Source organism: Pristiophorus japonicus, chromosome 11 (genome assembly GCF_044704955.1).
Source record: "Pristiophorus japonicus isolate sPriJap1 chromosome 11, sPriJap1.hap1, whole genome shotgun sequence".
In the NCBI taxonomy this organism is placed as follows: Eukaryota; Metazoa; Chordata; class Chondrichthyes; family Pristiophoridae; genus Pristiophorus; species Pristiophorus japonicus.
Genome location: NC_091987.1, coordinates 128,624,242 through 128,642,043, shown reverse-complemented (window position 1 = coordinate 128,642,043; position 17,802 = coordinate 128,624,242). Strand labels below are relative to the sequence as shown.

Below are 17,802 nucleotides of genomic sequence, written 5' to 3'. Positions count from 1 at the left end.
TGCATGAATCAAGGTAGGTAGGTCGTCGTCATCAGTAATGATCTTGAGAGTGAGCATTCGGGATAATGGGTAAGTATCAAATTGGCAGGATGTAACTAGTGGTGTACCACAGGGATCTGTGTTGGGGCCTCAACTATTCACAGTATTTATTCATGACTTAGATGATGGCACAGTTTGTCATATATCCAGATTTGCCGATGACACAAAGAAAGGTGGCTTTGTAGGCAGTGTAGATGAAAGCATGAAATTACAGATTAAGTGAATGGGCAGAACTGTAGCAAATGGATTTCACTGTAGACAAATGTGAGTTCATCTATTTTGGACCTAAAAAGGATAGAACAGGGTGAAAAGCTAAAAAGAGTGGAAGTCCAAAGAGGTTTGGGATGTGGGGGTGGTCCAGGTACATAGATCATTAAAATGTCATGAACAGGTACAGAAAATAATCAAAAAGGCTAATGGAATGCAGGTCTTTATATCTAGAGGACTGGAATACAAGGGGGTAGAAGTTATGCTGCAGCTGTACAAAACCCAGGTTAGACCACACCTGGAGTACTGTGAGCGGTTCTGAGCACCACACCTTAGGAGTGCAGCGTAGGTTTAACAGAATGATATCTGGACTTCAAGGGTTAAGTTACGAGGAGAGATTACACAAATTAGGGTCGTATTCCCTAGAATTTAGATGGCTAAGGGGTGCTCTAAACGAAGTTTTCAAGATATTAAGGGGAACAGATAGGGTAGAGAGAAACTATTCCCGCTGGTTGGGGATTCTAGGATTAGGGGGCATAGTCTAAAAGTTAGAGCCAGACCTTTCAGGAGTTAAATTAGGAAATACTTCTATACACAAAGGGTGGTAGAAGTTTGGGACTCTCTTCCGCAAACAGCAATTGATACTAGATCAATTGTTAATTTTAAATTGGAGATTGATAGCCTTTTGTTAACAATAGATATTGAGGGCTGCGGCCAAAGGTGGGTATATTGAGTTAGGTTGCAGATCAGCCATCATCATTATCATCATATGCAGTCCCTCGGAATAGAGGAAGACTTGCTTCCACTCTTAGCATGAGTTCTTAGGTGACTGTACAGTCCAATACGAAAACCACAGTCTCTGCCACAGATGGGGCAGATAGTCGTTGAGGGGAGGGAAGGGGTGGGTGGGACTGGTTTGCCTCATGCTCTTTCTGCTGCCTGTGCTTGATTTCTGCACGCTCTCAGCGACAAGACTTGAGGTGCTCCCGGATGCGCTTCCTCCACTTAGGGCGGTCTTTGGCCAGTGTCTCCCAGGTGTCAGTGGGGATGTTGCACTTTAGCAGGGAGGCTTTGAGGGTGTCCTTGTAACTTTTCCGCTGCCCATCTTTGGCTCATTTGCCGTGAAGGAGTTCCAAGTAGAGCACTTGCTTTGGGAGTCTCGTGTCTGGCATGCGAACTATGTGGCCTGCCCAGCGGAGCTGATCAAGTCTGGTCAGTGCTCCGAGATGCAGTGATTGTGACCATCTTTAAAAAAGGGGACAAGTCCGACTCCGGCAACTACAGAGGAATCTCCCTGTTATCAGCCACTGGGAAGGTCGTCGCCAGAGTCCCCCTCAACCGTCTTCTCCCGGTGGCTGAGGAGCTCCTCCCGGAGTGCAGTGTGGATTTCGTCCCCTACAGGGCACAACGGACATGATATTTGCAGCGTGACAGCTGCAGAAAAAATGCAGGGAACAGCACCAGCCCTTATACATGGCGTTTTTCGACCTTACAAAAGCCTTTGACACTGTCTATGGAGCGCCCTCCTCTGTTTCGGATGCCCCCAAAAGTTCGTCACCATCCTCTGCCTGCAGATCAGCCATAAACTCATTGAATGGCGGAGCAGGCTCGAGGGGCTCAGTGGCCTACTCCTGTTCCTACGTTCCTACGAGTAAGAGGTTACCCCCATGAGCTTTGTAATGGTTGTTCTTTTTGCAGTACTTCTACAAATTTTGAATTGAGATAATAAATCTGACTGGACTGCAGTAAAAACCATAAATTAAATATTTTATTTTCCTGACAATGCTTTGGATAATTAATTTCTTATTAGTATGTGTAGGAGCCCATGGGAGAAGTTGGCATGTACTGAATCAATAAGCTTTAAACATGGCTATTCTACTCAATTGTAATTTTGAGTTGTGCAGGTCATTGAAGAAAATGGTGTTCGAAGGGTGCTGGTGTTACCTCAGCAGCCAGAGTTTCACCCTGGCAGTCACCCACCAATACATCCTCATCCTTACATGCCTACGTTTCTTCATCCACCTGTCCAACCACATCATCAAATGTACTCTACAGGACCAGGAGATGTTGCAATACCGTATGTTCCACAGCATCATCCTCCACATTCATATGCAGATCAAGGTAAGCATGTTGAATTTTAAACATCTTTATATCTTCGTAGACACCTGTTGGACAGAAAATCTGCTTCTCTCACTCTACCAATGCCATTTTGAGTTGCTAGGAAGTCAGCAAGAGCAAGCTAGGCTGGCCTGACATCTGATTTTTCCTTCCCTCGGTCACTACTGGGTAAAATAGAATGGGAAGAGAAATTCCGTCACACCTCTGTTGTGGCGTTAATCCAGGTGGAACAGTACTTTTAGCATCTTGAAAAGGTTTGCGGCTCCCACCCAGAAATTCAGCAGAATCGGTCGAAGAGGTGATGGGGATGATAAATCAGCGATTGCATATCAAAGCTAGTGGGGGGGGGGGGGGGGAGCGATAACAAAAGTTTGGGCGGTACATTTTGCGGGCCCATTGCGCATGCGCGGAACTCCGAATCAGATCCCAGTAAAAGCCGTGTCTTAAAGGCATGGCATAGTAATGCATCCATTAAAGTTTTCAAAATCACTTGTTTTCAACCTGTACTGTTATGTCTGTCTGCCGCTGCAAACTCAGATGCTCACGCACTGTGCTCTGTGTAAACATTGCACTGACTGACCTCCAAGGGAACCGCTTCCTCATTCCTTTAAGTAGTCAGCAGTTAACGACTCTGCAAGCCTGTACCGACTGTTTTTCCAAACGTTGTTATTGGCGGGCGCTTAATGAGGTGACCGGGGCATAAGCGTGGGCGTTGCACCAGGAATACATCATGATCGGAGTGATCGTCAGCAGCCAGGCGCTAGTGCTTTGTGCCACCGGTGAGCCTCTAATGAATTTTCCATTGGGCACTAAAAGCTGCGTGCCCAGTTGCTAAGCTCGAACGCTCGCATTAACGCCCCCTCTGGCCGCTAACTGAGGCTATAGACAACTGAAAATCCAGCCCAATAAGTTTAAGGTTATTTTGACAGAAAAAATATTTTATAGCCTCCTTTCAGTATTTTATAGAATAAAAGAGACATGCATTTTTCTTGCTGTAAAAAGGTGTTCAGTCTTCAAACGGTTAAGCGGAAGGTAAGTGTTATGCTGTCCTAACAGTAATGCAAATATTTGACTTTGGCTTGCAAATGTCACAATATCCAGTTTAACACCTGGTGATATTATTGCTGCCACAAAGAACGTCCCTGGTTAGATCACTGAAGTAGCAATTTGTATTCGGCATTGCTGATTCAGGTTCCATAGAACAGTGGTTCTCAAACTTTTATGGTTGAAGGACTCCTTTTTAAATTGATTAGTAATCAAGGACCCCCATGGATCTAAATTATAATACTCATAATAGGAAAGTGCTGCAGATAATCGTTTTATATGCAGCACTTTAGTGTAATGCAATATATCAAAGGTAATATTTACCTCAAGTATGCATGTATAATATGATGGCGATTATAAAGCACTGGCTTTCTAAAATTACAAATGCATTGGTTATTCAGTATACTCAAGTGCTGCTCAGATTATTCTTTCAGATTTGCTCCTTCGCCAGCCATTGACCGTGAACAGACAAATCTAATGTAATGTATGTCCAGTTTATAGGGCTTGTTTTTGCCATATCCCGGTGCTGCTGTAGCCGGCTGGCAGTAGGGACGGGATCTTTGTTTTACAGACCATCAGTTCCTTTCCAAATAGTTGACCCTGCGCTTTTCCGTGTCTGACTCCTGTTGCTTGCGTTGGCATTGGGGCCGCTGCTGGCCCACAGTCTTTTTCTCTCCCTCCTCCTGCTCTTCCTGCAGTGCACTGCTACTGCATCTGCCGCTATGGTAACCATTCACTGCCCCATTCAGCAGCGTCACACTGGCATGCTCTCCAGCGCCGATTTGTGTTTTTTTCATATTCTCAAATCAGTGAAACATGTGACGCAGGCGGTTTAATTCGCGGGCCCCCTGGGAAGTCTCTATGGGCCCCCAGGGAGCCATTGACCCCAGTTTGAAAGCCATGCTGTAGAAAATTAAAAAATAGAATTAATGAAGCATGCTTACTGTACAGATTAAAATTTTGACTAAATGGGAATTGGCATTGGGCAGCAGAGGGATAGAGTAATACTTAGAGAAACCTTATTGTTTACAAAACTATTTATAGGCTATGGGTATTTAAGATCTAAAACAAATAATTTGGATTTGAGTTGGCAACTTGAAGTCCGCAAACCGTGAACAACTACACAAGAAACCTGCAAAGCATGTTGTTATAAAGGAAGTCTTTGAGTTGCCAATGCTTACAAGAGGTAGAACCAGGTGCCTAAAGTGATCGGTCAGAGAGTGAACAAGAAAGCTGTAATGTATTTGCTTCATGGGTTCTTTGCTTAAGAATTCATAGCAACACATTGCTAGTAAGAACTGGTTGGTTTGTTAGCAAAGGTTTAACAATCACACTACACATCATCAGTTCACCAACCAGGTTCACAACCACATGCCTCATCATGGATCCCCTGAACCCAACTGGCTGGGGTTTTATTGAGTCTTGTGGATATCACATGACTGGCTAAGCCACTCCAAACTCAACAGCTCTACAAACATGTGAGCATACTCACAGGTGCATACATTACAGAAGCCATTTGTTTTATTTTGCTGTGAACTATTGACGATTCCTATTCACTTTAAATTTTAATGTATAACTTCATTCTGACTCCACTCATTTCCTAGAATCATAGTCGTACAGCACGGAACCAGACCATTCAGCCCATCGTGCCTGTGCTAACTCTTTGAAAGAGTTATCCAATTAGTCCCACTCCCCTGTTCTTTCTCCATAGCCCTGCAATTATTTTCCTTTTCAAGGAAGATCTTCCACCACTTACTTATACTTGAGACCCTACCGTTAATCAGGAAAAAGCAATGAGACTTCGTACCTTCAGGAGCTTTAAAATGTTTGAAATCAAGAGACTCGTAATAATCTTCCACTCTAGCTCTGCAGAAGTCGTCTTCTCAGAGGGAATTATATTAAGCCAGACTAGTTAAAGATCCTATTTCTGTTTTTTGATACTTTTCAGCATGACAGTACCACTCCGGTCCTCGACTTGTTGATCCAAAATAACTTGAAACTGATAAATTGATAGAGTGGATGAACATAATGGGGAAGAAATTGTGAGGCTCTACTACCTATGTGATGCAACCCTTTCTCCAACTGCACTTGTATCTCGTGAAGTTTCATAATTTCTGCCATATCTCTATGTCCAATCCCTTTGGAACAATGGACAGAGTTAGTTACCAATACAACAATCCTGATAAACTGATTTCAGTATTCAGGATGTTTTAATTTTTACATGGGATGTGGTCAATGCTAGCAAGGCCATGTTTGTTGCCTGCCCCTAGTTGCATGCGGTGGATTTTGAGTCCAGTGGTAGGAGTGCTAATCAAGTGAACTGCTCTGTCTTGGATGGTGTCAAACTTCTTGAGTGTTGTGGCTGCACCCATTCAGGTGAGTGGTGGGTATTACATCACATGCCTGATTTGAGCTTGGTAGATGGTGACGAGGCTTTGGGGGATCAAAAATTAGCCATTCATCAGAGTATCCAGCCTTGTGTTTATATGGTTGGTCCAGTTAAGTTTTTGGCCAGTGATGATCCCAAGGACTCTGCAATGGGTGCACAGTTGAAAGTCAGAAGGAAGTTGCAGGCTTTTTCAAGTTGCAGATGATCATTGCCTGGCACTTATTGGTGCGAATATTATCTGCTATTTATCATCTCAAGCCTGTGAAGAAATTCCTATCAATTTCTCCCCACTTTCTTTGCTGCCACCACCTTCAACCCCCTTGCCACAATCAGAATCATGACACCTGACCTGGAGGTCTGGTCTGGTGGGGGAGAGGGAAGGTTTGTTAAAAGGGTTTTCGCAGCAGTGACAAACCTTCTATTTCTTTCAGTATTCTGCAGTATTTATTTTAAATAATACAGATCTTCCTAGTCAACCATTTAAGAAATCCTACCACGAGGATAGGTAATATAAACAAAATGGTTATTTTAAATGGGGTTTAGGAAAAGAAACACCTGGGGGTTTATATACAGAAATCTTTGAAGGTGGCCGGACAAGTTGATAAAGCTATTTAAAAATAGAGGCATAGAGTACAGAAGCACGGAAGTTATGGTAAACTTTTATAAATCACTGGTTAGGCCTCAGCTAGAGTAGTGCCACACTTTAGGAAAGATGTCAAGGCCTTGGAGAGGGTGCAGAGATTTGCCAGAATGGTATCTTGAGGGACTTCAGTTATGTAGAGAAACTAAAGAAGCTGTGATTGTTCTCCTTAGCGCACAGGTTATGCGGAGGTTTAGTAGACATGTTCAAAATTATATGGGGTTTTAAATGAGAAACTGTTTTCACTGGCGGGAGAATCAATAACCAGAAAGAAAGAAAGACTTGCATATATATAGCGCCTTTCACGACCAAAGCGCTTTACAGCCAATTAAGTACTTTTTGAAGTGCAGTCGCTGTTGTAATGTAGAAAGGCACAGATTTAAGAAAAGCGGGGAAAAAAATGAAGGGAGATGAGGAGAAATGTTTTTACACAGCAAGTTGTTATGATCTGGAATGCACTGCCTGAAAGGGCGGTAGAAGCAAATTTAATAACTTTTAAAAGAGAATTGGAAAGGAGAAATTTGCAGGGCTATGGGGAAAGAGCAGGGGAGTGGGACTAATGGATATATCTTTAAAGAGCTGGCACAGACATGATGGATCGAATAGCCTTCTGCTGTGCTGTCCGATTCTGTGAAGCCCTTGAACACTGACAGCCATTCTCAAGGCTGGCTCTGGGTCGAGTCACGATAAGGGAAAGGGTGGTGGGCGCATTGAAGCGGACGGTGAAGATTATTCAAAAAGGTCTCATTGGTGACCTGGGCAAACCTGTATTGTTTAAAATGAATACTGTATTTTGCATAATAATCTTTCCCAAGTGATCAGTCAGAAAACTCAAGAAATGGGTTACAATAGCATAGTGCTTATGTTACTGGACTAGTAACCCAAAGACCTGGACTAATGATCTAGAGACATGAGTTCAAATCCCACCTCAGCAGCTGGGGAATTTACGGTTGTGGCTGTCCTGTGAGTTAGTTGTGCCAGCCACTCTCCAGTCTGTGGCCTGTGCTCGGAGATGTCTAACCTATAATTGTATCTGGAATGCTACTGTTCATATCTTGTCCCATAAGAGAACAGTAGCATAGTGGCTATTGGACTAGTAATCCAGAGGCCTGGACTAATGATCTGGAAACTGAGTTCAAATCCCACCACAGCAGCTTGGGGAATTTAATTTCAGTTAATAAATAAATCTGGATTAAAAAAGCTAGTATCAGTAATAGTGACCATGAAACTACCGGATTGTCGTTAAAACACATCTGGTTCACTAATGGCCTTTAGGGAATGAAATCTGCCATCCTTACCTGGTCTGGCCTATATAATCAACTCCAGACCCACAGCAATGTGGTTGACTCTTAACTGCCCTCTGAAATGGTCTAGCAAGCCACCACCTTCTTGAGGGCAATTGGAAATGAGCACTAAATGCTGGCCTTGCTGGCGACACCCACATCCCGTCAATGAATTGTTTAAAAATGCACCGACTGCAACAGGACTTTCTCCTGCCTGAGCATCCACACCTTTCCCCTCCTGCCAGCTCTCGCCATTCCTGCTTTTTCTCCTCCCCCACCCCTGACACCAAGCCTTTTTCCCCACAGCCAGTCTACCTTGAGAAACCACTATCACTGATAATTTGTCAATGGCACCCCTAACTCCTTTCCCAGTACTCTTCCCACACCCAACAACCCCAGTACTTCCACATCCTGGGACTCTCAGCCCAGTGCTTCCACACCCCACCGCCCCCACTCCCAAATCCTGGTGCCCTGAAACATTACATAGGATATACTGCACAGAAACAGGCCATTCGGCCCAACCAATTCATGCCGGTGCTTATGATCCACTCCTGATCTAACCCTATCAGCCTAACTTCAGTGGTGGGAAAATTATTGGAAAAAATCCTGAAACAGAGAAACATAGAAAATAGGTGTAGGAGTAGGCCATTCGGCCCTTCGAGCCTGCACCGCCATTCAATGAGTTCATGGCTGAACATGCAACTTCAGTACCCCATTCCTGCTTTCTCGCCATACCCCTTGATCCCCCGAGTAGTAAGGACTACATCTAACTCCTTTTTGAATATATTTAGTGAATTGGCCTCAACAACTTGTTGTGGTAGAGAATTCCACAGGTTCACCACTCTCTGGGTGAAGAAGTTTCTCCTCATCTCGGTCCTAAATGGCTTACCTCTTATCCTTGGACTGTGACCCCTGGTTCTGGACTTCCCCAACATTGGGAACATTCTTCCTGCATCTAACCTGTCTAAACCCGTCAGAATTTTAAACGTTTCTATGAGATCCCCTCTCATTCTTCTGAACTCCAGTGAATACAAGCCCAGTTGATCCAGTCTTTCTTGATATGTCAGTCCCGCCCCTGGGAATCAGTCTGGTGAACCTTCGCTGCACTCCCTCAATAGCAAGAATGTCCTTCCTCAAGTTAGGAGACCAAAACTGTACACAATAATCCAGGTGTGGCCTCACCAAGGCCCTGTACAACTGTAGCAACATCTCCCTGCCCCTGTACTCAAATCCCCTTGCTATGAAGGCCAACATGCCATTTGCTTTCTTAACCGCCTGCTGTACCTGCATGCCAACCTTCAATGACTGATGTACCATGACACCCAGGTCTCGTTGCACCTCCCCTTTTCCTAATCTGTCACCATCCAGATAATACTCTGTCTCTCTATTTTTACCACCAAAGTGGATAACCTCACATTTATCCACATTATACTTCATCTGCCATGCATTTGCCCACTCACCTAACCTATCCAAGTCACTCTGCAGCCTCATAGCATCCACCTCGCAGCTCACACTGCCACCCAACTTAGTGTCATCCACAAATTTGAAGGTACTACATTTAATCCCCTCGTCTAAATCATTAATGTACAATGTAAACAGCTGGGGCCCCAGCACAGAACCTTGCAGTACTCCACTAGTCATTGCCTGCCATTCTGAAAAGTACCCATTTACTCCTACTCTTTGCTTCCTGTCTGCCAGCTAGTTCTCAATCCATGTCAGCACACTACCCCCAATCCCATGTGCTTTAACTTTGCACATTAATCTCTTGTATGGGACCTTGTCGAAAGCCTTCTGAAAGTCCAAATACACCACATCAACTGGTTCTCCCTTGTCCACTCTACTGGAAACATCCTCACAAAATTCCAGAAGATTTGTCAAGCATGACTTCCCTTTCACAAATCCATGCTGACTTGGACCTATCATGTCACCTCTTTCCAAATGCGCTGCTATGACATCCTTAATAATTGATTCCATCATTTTACCCACTACCGATGTCAGGCTGACCGGTCTATAATTCCCTGTTTTCTCTCCCTCCTTTTTTAAAAAGTGGGGTTACATTGGCTACCCTCCACTCCATAGGAACTGATCCAGAGTCTATGGAATGTTGGAAAATGACTGTCAATGCATCCGCTATTTCCAAGGCCACCTCCTTAAGTACTCTGGGATGCAGCCCATCAGGCCCTGGGGATTTATCGGCCTTCAATCCCATCAATTTCCCCAACACAATTTCCTGACTAATAAGGGTTTCCCTCAGTTCCTCCTTCTTACTTGACCCTCTGACCCCTTTTATATCCGGAAGGTTGTTTGTGTCCTCCTTAGTGAATACCGAACCAAAGTACTTGTTCAATTGGTCTGCCATTTCTTTGTTCCCAGTTATGACTTCCCCTGATTCTGACTATAGGGGACCAACCTTTTTCTCTTTACATATCTATAGAAGCTTTTGCAGTCCATTTTAATGTTCCCTGCAAGCTTCCTCTCGTACTCTATTTTCCCTGCCCTAATCAAACCCTTTTTCCTCCTCTGCTGAATTCTAAATTTCTCCCAGTCTCCGGGTTCACTGCTATTTCTGGCCAATTTGTATGCCACTTCCTTGGCTTTAACACGATCCCTGATTTCCCTTGATAGCCACGGTTGAGCCACCTTCCCTTTTTTATTTTTACGCCAGACAGGATGTACAATTGTTGTAGTTCATCCATGCGGTCTCTAAATGTCTGCCATTACCCATCCACTGTCAACCCCTTAAGTATCATTCGCCAATCTATCCTCGCCAATTCACACCTCATACCTTCAAAGTTACCCTTCTTTAAGTTTTGGACCATGGTCTCTGACTTAACTGTTTCATTCTCCATCCGAATGTAGAATTCCACCATATTATGGTCACTCTTCCCCAAGGGGCCTCACACAACGAGATTGCTAATTAATCCTCTCTCATTACACAACACCCAGTCTAAGATGGCCTCCCCCCCTAGTTGGTTCCTCGACATATTGGTCTAGAAAACCATCCCTTATGCACTCCAGGAAATCCTCCTCCACCGTATTGTTTCCAGTTTGGTTAGCCCAATCTATATGCATATTATAGTCACCCATGATAACTGTTGCACCTTTATTGCATGCACCCCTAATTTCCTGTTTAATGCCCTCCCCAACATCACTACTACTGTTTGGAGGTCTGTACACAACTCCCACTAGCGTTTTCTGCCCTTTGATATTCTGTAGCTCCACCCATACCGATTCCACATCATCCAAGCTAATGTCTTTCCTTACAATTGCATTAATTTCCTCTTTAACCAACAACGTCACCCCGCCTCCTTTTCCTTTCTGTCTATCCTTCCTAAATGTTGAATACCCTTGGATGTTGAGTTCCCAGCCTTGGTCACCCTGGAGCCATGTCTCTGTGATGCCAACCACACCGTATCCGTTAACTGCTATCTGCACTGTTAATTCGTCCACCTTATTCCGAATAGTCCTCGCATTGAGGCACAATGCCTTCAGGCTTGCCTTTTTAACACACTTTGACCCTTTAGAATTTTGCTGCAAAGTGGCCCTTTTTGTTTTTTGCCTTGGGTTTCTCTGCCCTCCACTTTTACTCATCTCCTTTCTGTCTTTTGCTTCATTCTCCATTTTGTTTCCCTCTGTCTCCCTGCATTGGTTCCCATCCCCCTGCCATATTAGTTTAACTCCTCCCCAACAGCACTAGCAAACACTCCTCCGAGGACATTGGTTCCAGTCCTGCCCAGGTGCAGATCGTCCGGTTTGTACTGATCCCACCTCCCCCAGAACCGGTTCCAATGCCCCAGGAATTTGAATCCCTCCCTGCTGCATCACAGAAAGACAGGATAAATCTGCATTTGGACAGGCAAGGATTAATTAGGGACAGTCAGCATGGATTTGTTAAGGGAAGATCGTGTCTGATGAAATTGTTTGAGGAGGTAACCAAGAGGGCCGATAAGGTCCCACATGGTCATGAAGGTTAAAGCCCATGGAATACAGGGCAAAGTGTCAAGTTGGATCCAAAATTGGCTTGGAGGTAGGAAGCAAAGTGTAATGATTGATGGATGTTTTTGTGACTGGAAGGATGTTTACAGTGCAGTTCTGCAGGGCTCAGTACTGGGTCCTTTGCTTTTTGTGGTATATATCAAAGATTTAGATTTGAATATAGGGAGTATGATCAAGAAGTTTGCAGACAACACTAAAATTGGCTGTGTGGTTAATAATGAAGAGGAAAGCCATGGGCTGCCGAAGGATATCAATCTACTGGTCAGGTGGGCAAAGTAGTGGCAAATGGAATTTAATTCAGAGAAGTGTGAGGTGATGCACTTTGCAAGGGCTAATAAGGAAAGGGTATACACATTAAGCGTTAGGCCACTTAATAGTGTAGATGAACAAAGGGACCTTGGAGTGCTTGTCCACACATCCCTGGAAGTAGCAGGCCAGGTCGATAAGGTGGTTAAGAAGGCATACGGAATGCTTGCCTTTATTGACCAAGGCATAGAATATAAGAGCTGGGAGGTTATGCTTAAATTGTATAATACTTTGGTTAGGCCACAGCTGAAGTACTGCGTGCAGTTCTGGTCGCCATTATAGGAAGGATGTGATTGCACTAGAGAGGGTGCAGAGGAGATTTACTGGGATGCTGCCTGGAATGGAGAATCTTAGTTATGAGTATAGATTGGATAGGCTGGGTTTGTTCTCAATGCAACAGAGGAGACCTCATTGAGATGTACAAAATATTGAGGGGCCTGAACATAGTGGATCATAAAGGTCTATTCCCATTGGTGGAGGGGTCTATTATGAGGGGGCATAGTTTTAAGGTGGTTGGTGGAAGGATTTGAGGGGGGGCTTCTTTACGCAGAGGGTTGTGGGGATCTGGAACTCAACTGCCTGGAAGAGTGGTGGATGCAGAAACCCTCATCACTTTTAAGAGATGATTGGATGGGCACTGTTCATTATCACAATACTGTTTGTGGGAGCTTGCTGTGCGCAAATTGGCTGCCGCGTTTCCCAGATTACATCAGTGACTACACTCAAAAAGTACTTAATTGGCTGTGAAGTGCTTTGAAGCGTCTGGTGGTCATGAAAGGCACTATATAAATGCAAGTCTTTATTTTTTTCTTCCAATGCTCCCAAGAATCACAAACACCTTCCAGTTGTCCCAGATCTTGAATCCCTCTCCCCATGTTCCCACATCCTCTAATTCTCACTTCCAATTCCCAGGGCCACTCTCCCAACATTTACCAATCCACATTGCCTTCCCAACTCCCCATTATTGCTATACTCTGTACTTATAAACTACATCCTAACCACCTGCAGCCTAGAACACCTTCCTGTCATCTTTCTCTATATCCTGTTTTTTTTTTAAAGTAATAGATAAAATGAACTATAGAGATAAATAACATTTAATAGTATTCAAAGTCACTGATTTAGTTTCCACACAAATAGAGAATCATAGGATTCGAACCCAAAAATATGACTATTACTCTGGGGGAAAAAAAACATAATTTGGCTCATTCAATCACTGTAAATCAGTAATCCTGATCATATGTTGTAGCACTAAGCAATGTATCCTCTGAATCACTTTGAGTAGTGCCGCTGGAGATCCGTAATAGTTCGTGTAAATTCTTCCCCCAAGTATTTGTATGAAATTTTCTCTTAAAATAAAGTTAATCTATATGTACATTTATATTATTGCATTACAGAATCTCATCCCTCTCATGGGAGGGCCAGCTTTATCCACAGAGATGAAAGGACTAGCAAAGCGTATGACCGCTTGCAAAAGAAACTGAAAGACAGACAAGCTAATGGATCGAAAGATAAGATCAGCAGCCCACCATCCTCTCCCCACAAGTGCCATTCGCTGTCTCCCACCAGTGAACAAAATGAACAAGGTACCCTCGGACCATCCACAGGACTGGTGAAGAATAAACAAGAAGGAAAAATGCAAGGCACACCTGAAGTAGATACAGAAATGTTTGGTACGTATGTATGTATGTTCATGGCAGTCTTTTCCAAGTTGCATACGGTGCAATTTAAGAAAGGAGGAGACCGAAAGCAGGAAATTATAGACCAGTTAGCCACACATCTGTTATTGGTAAAATGTTAGAGTCCATTATTAGGGAAGCAAATAGTGGGACATTTGGAAAAGCATAATACAATCAAGCAGAGTCAGAGAGTCAGCATGGTTTTATGAAAGGGAAATAATGTTTGGCAAATTTGTTGGATGCTCTTTGAGGATGTAACGAACAGGGTGGATATAGGGGAACCAGTGGATGTGGTGTATTTGGATTTCCAGAAAGCATTCGATAAGGTGCCACATAAAAGGTTAGTGCACAAGATAAGAGCTCACGGGGTTGGGGGTAATATATTAGCATGGCTAGAGGATTGGCTAACTAACAGAAAACAAAGTCGAGATAAATGGGTCATTTTCAGGTTGGCAAACTGTAACTGGTGGGGTGCAATGGGATCAGCGCTGGGGATGAAGGGACCAAGTGTTTATGTTGAGGAGCTGAATGGCCAACTTCTGTTCCTATGTACAGTGAAACTAATTTTTCAAGTTTCAAGCAATAATTAGGTGATTCTCCTGAGATTTTTCTTAGAATATTAATAAAATGTATACAGAAGGATAATGTTGGTAATGAAAATGTGAATGGAAATGTTTTGCTAGCATCTCTAGAGGAATATTGTTGGGATATTAAGCTGAGCTAGAATGAATACAATAGGCTGCACCTCCAGAATTCCCGAGCACCTGCGACAAAGCACCTTGGGTCACTCTCCTGCATTAAAACTGCTATATCAAATTTTGTTGAACATCTCCTAATATTGCCAAATTTAATTTCTACTCTGCTTGTGTCTAAGGGCCCAAGTTTCAGGTGGAGTTGCTCCAATTTTTTTGGAGCAACTAGTTTAGTTCGGAGTATCTTAGAAATTGCAATTCTTGGCATTTAGTTTGCTCCAGTTCTAATGAGTTAGTTTAGTTTCGTTTTAGTTCAGTTTATTTTTCAACAGTGGGTGTGTCCTGCCACTTAGGCCTGTTTTGCAAGTTTAGGCAGCGAAAACTTACTCCAAACTAACTTAGAATGGAGTAAGTGTCCACTTTTGTAAGTTCTGAAAAACCTTACCTAGAGTTAAGCTCAGTGCAGGCACAGCCAGAGATACGGGGTGGGAAACATTAAACACAAAGGACTAAAGCATTAAACACATCACTTAAAATGGCCTAAAACCTCTTGTGATGACATTTTGCCTTATATCTGCTGAGTGAGGACAGTTGTTTCTCTTTTTATAAATAAACAAGTGTAGGCTCCCGGCTGAGGCAGACACATCAACATCAACAGGGTGGGGGGAGGGGGGAAGAGAAGTTAGAGGACTTTCCAAAGCACTCAACACCTTCACAACAACATTAAAGAAGCATAAGTACATTTAAAGCACTAAGCACTAAATAAAGCAGTACATTTAAAGCACCAAGCACTAAACAAAGCACAAAAAGTAATAAGCAATTAATTAACAAATAAAAAATAGAAGGAACCCTGCACCTAAAGCACCAAGACCAATGTAATAAGCAACCAATCAATAACAAATAAAAAATAGAAGTCCTACCTTTTATGTGAAGGGAAAGTGTTTCTGTCAGCTTCTCTCTGTTTCTGTCCATGTCTCTGTCAGTCAAACGGAGGCTGGAGGTGGGAGGGGGGTGAACGGAGGCTGAACGCTGGGGGGAGGGGGGGGAGGCTGAACGCGGGGAGGGGGTGGTGGGAGGGGACGGTGAACGGAGGCTGAACATGGGGGGGGGTGAACGGAGGCTGAACGCGGGGGGAGGAGGGGCTGAACGGAGGCTGAATGTGGGGTGGGGGAGGTGGAGGCTGAATGCGGGGGGGAGGGATGAATGGAGGTTGAATGCGGGGGAGGAGGAGGAGGCTGAACGCAGCGGGAGGGAGGGGTGTGATCGGAGGCTGAACGTGGGGGGGGAGCGTGCTTCGGGCCCCTCCCACACAGTCTGCAGAGCGTCAGGCTGCGAGGAGCTACTGCACATGCGCGCACACTCTAGCGCCCATGTACATAGGTCCCGGCACTGTTTTCAGCGTCGGGACCTGGCTCCGCCCCCCACCCCTTGTGCTGCGCTACGCCTAGGCTGAAGACGTCCCGAGGAACTCCGGAGAATTAGAAGCTAGGGCTAGATTTTCCACTTCACATCGCCCATCTATTGCCCAAAACGGACCTCTATTGCCCATTTTGAGCAAAAAGTGGAAACTAGGCCCAAAACATCATTGGAAAAACAGGTGCCTAAGTTTCCACTTTAATTGCCGAGATGATCGCCCACACAAGGCCCATCCCAAGTTTCGGCACCTAGCATGCAATTCGCTGGGCCAATGCAAGGCCCAAAAGAGTGCTGAGAAATAGTTGCTTTTACTGGACCCAAGAGAAGGAAATGGGCATTACGGACGCCATTTTGAATGTCAGAGGAAGGGTGGAGGATTAGTTGTGAGTTATTTAGAGAGTTATTTAAAGATAATTGTACTCAATATTGAGACAGGGAATATAAATAGGTATTATCAAGTTATTTTTGGTAAATAGCTTTTATATATTAAAACTATTTTGTAAATAGCTTTTACATAGTGAAGTTATTTACTAATATTGTTGGGGCCTATCAAACTGACTGGTATACAGCATAGAGAGTGCAGAGTACAGTGATTAGATAGTATAGACTATAGAATAGAGTAGCGAGATTATTAAAAGTAGTGAACGTAATTATTGATAGTGATATGGGGCCTATGCTTTCCCTGCCTTTAATTGCAACTGCTCACACACTGGTTACTGAAAGGATCAATCGAAGAGGTGGCACAGAAATGAGTAGATGAAGACAGAGGGGGATACCGTATAGCCAACGGAGGTACTTGGAAAAGCAATCTTAACCTGAACTTGTCTGAAAATGCTTGTCTTAGGAGGCTGCGATTCCGGAAGGAGGTCATCGATGAGATATGTCAACTCGTCAAGGGTGATCTGCAGTCTTCCACACCATCAGAACTGCACTGTCTGTTGAGGTGAAGGTTACTGCTGCCCTAGCCTTCTACGCATCGGGATCTTTTCAGGCTTCTGCCATATCTCTCAGCACGCTACACACTGCTGCATTCAACAGGTGACTGAAGCCCTTTATGCTCGCAGGATGGATTTCATAAGCTTCCCAGTGACCAGGAAGGCACAGACCGAGAGGGCTTTGGGTTTCTTGAGCATAGCAGACTTCCCCAAGGTGCGGGGAGCAATAGACTGCATGCACATTTCCCTGAAAGCACCCTTAAAGAAAGCGGAGGTCTTTTGTAACAGAAAGGGGTTCCACTCACTAAATGTGCAGCTTGTTGTCGACCACAATCAAACAATTTTGACAGTGAATGCTACATTTCCTGGCAGCATCCATGATGCGCATATCTTGCATGAAAGTGCTATCCCTGACCTGTTTGTCAATTAGCCAGAAGGTCACAGTTGGATACTGGGTGATAAAGGGTATGGCCTTGCCAGTTGGTTGATGACCCCTCTGCGTAATCCCTTCACTGAAGCACAGAAACGGTATAATGAAAGTCACATAGCAACTCACAACATCGTTGAAAAGACAATTGGAGTCCTAAAGCAGCGCTTCAGATGCCTGGATCATTCTGGAGGTAGCCTACAGTACCACCCTGACCAGGTCGCAGAGTTTATTGTAGTGTGTTGCATGCTGCATAACCTAGCTATAAAGAAAGGACAAGTAATGCCAGATCGGGCTGCAGGCCCACCTCCAGAAGGAAGGGAGACGGAAGAGCCAGCCGGCGAGGAGGAAGACGCAGGCGAGGACATAGGGGAGCTCAATCAGCCTGGCGATCTAGCACCGGTACCACCACACCCCTCCCGAAGACCAGTAGCCAGTGGCAGTTACACGGCCGCTAAGCTGTTGCGTCAGCAGCTCATGAATGAACACTTTACATGAACTATCATTGTGGATATTCAAATGTTCATTTACAATTAAGGTTAATCAAAAGTTTCATTTGCGTGGGGTTTCCTTGTTGTCTTGCCTGCACTGGCCTATTATCGGAATTAACGCTTAGTTTAAGTTTAAGTAAAGT

General features: G+C 44.2%; 1 protein-coding gene across 3 annotated transcripts in view; it reads left to right on the top strand.

Moving 5' to 3' along the window:
* fndc3a (fibronectin type III domain containing 3A) overlaps positions 1 to 17,802 on the top strand; it is a 294,181-nt gene that overhangs the window by 177,784 nt on the left and 98,595 nt on the right. For all 3 annotated transcript variants that reach the window (XM_070894043.1, XM_070894041.1, XM_070894044.1), the window contains 2 exons: positions 2,151 to 2,367; positions 13,417 to 13,692. In XM_070894043.1, coding sequence (XP_070750144.1) covers positions 2,151 to 2,367; positions 13,417 to 13,692 — 493 coding nt within the window. The remainder of the gene's footprint in view (positions 1 to 2,150; positions 2,368 to 13,416; positions 13,693 to 17,802) is intronic.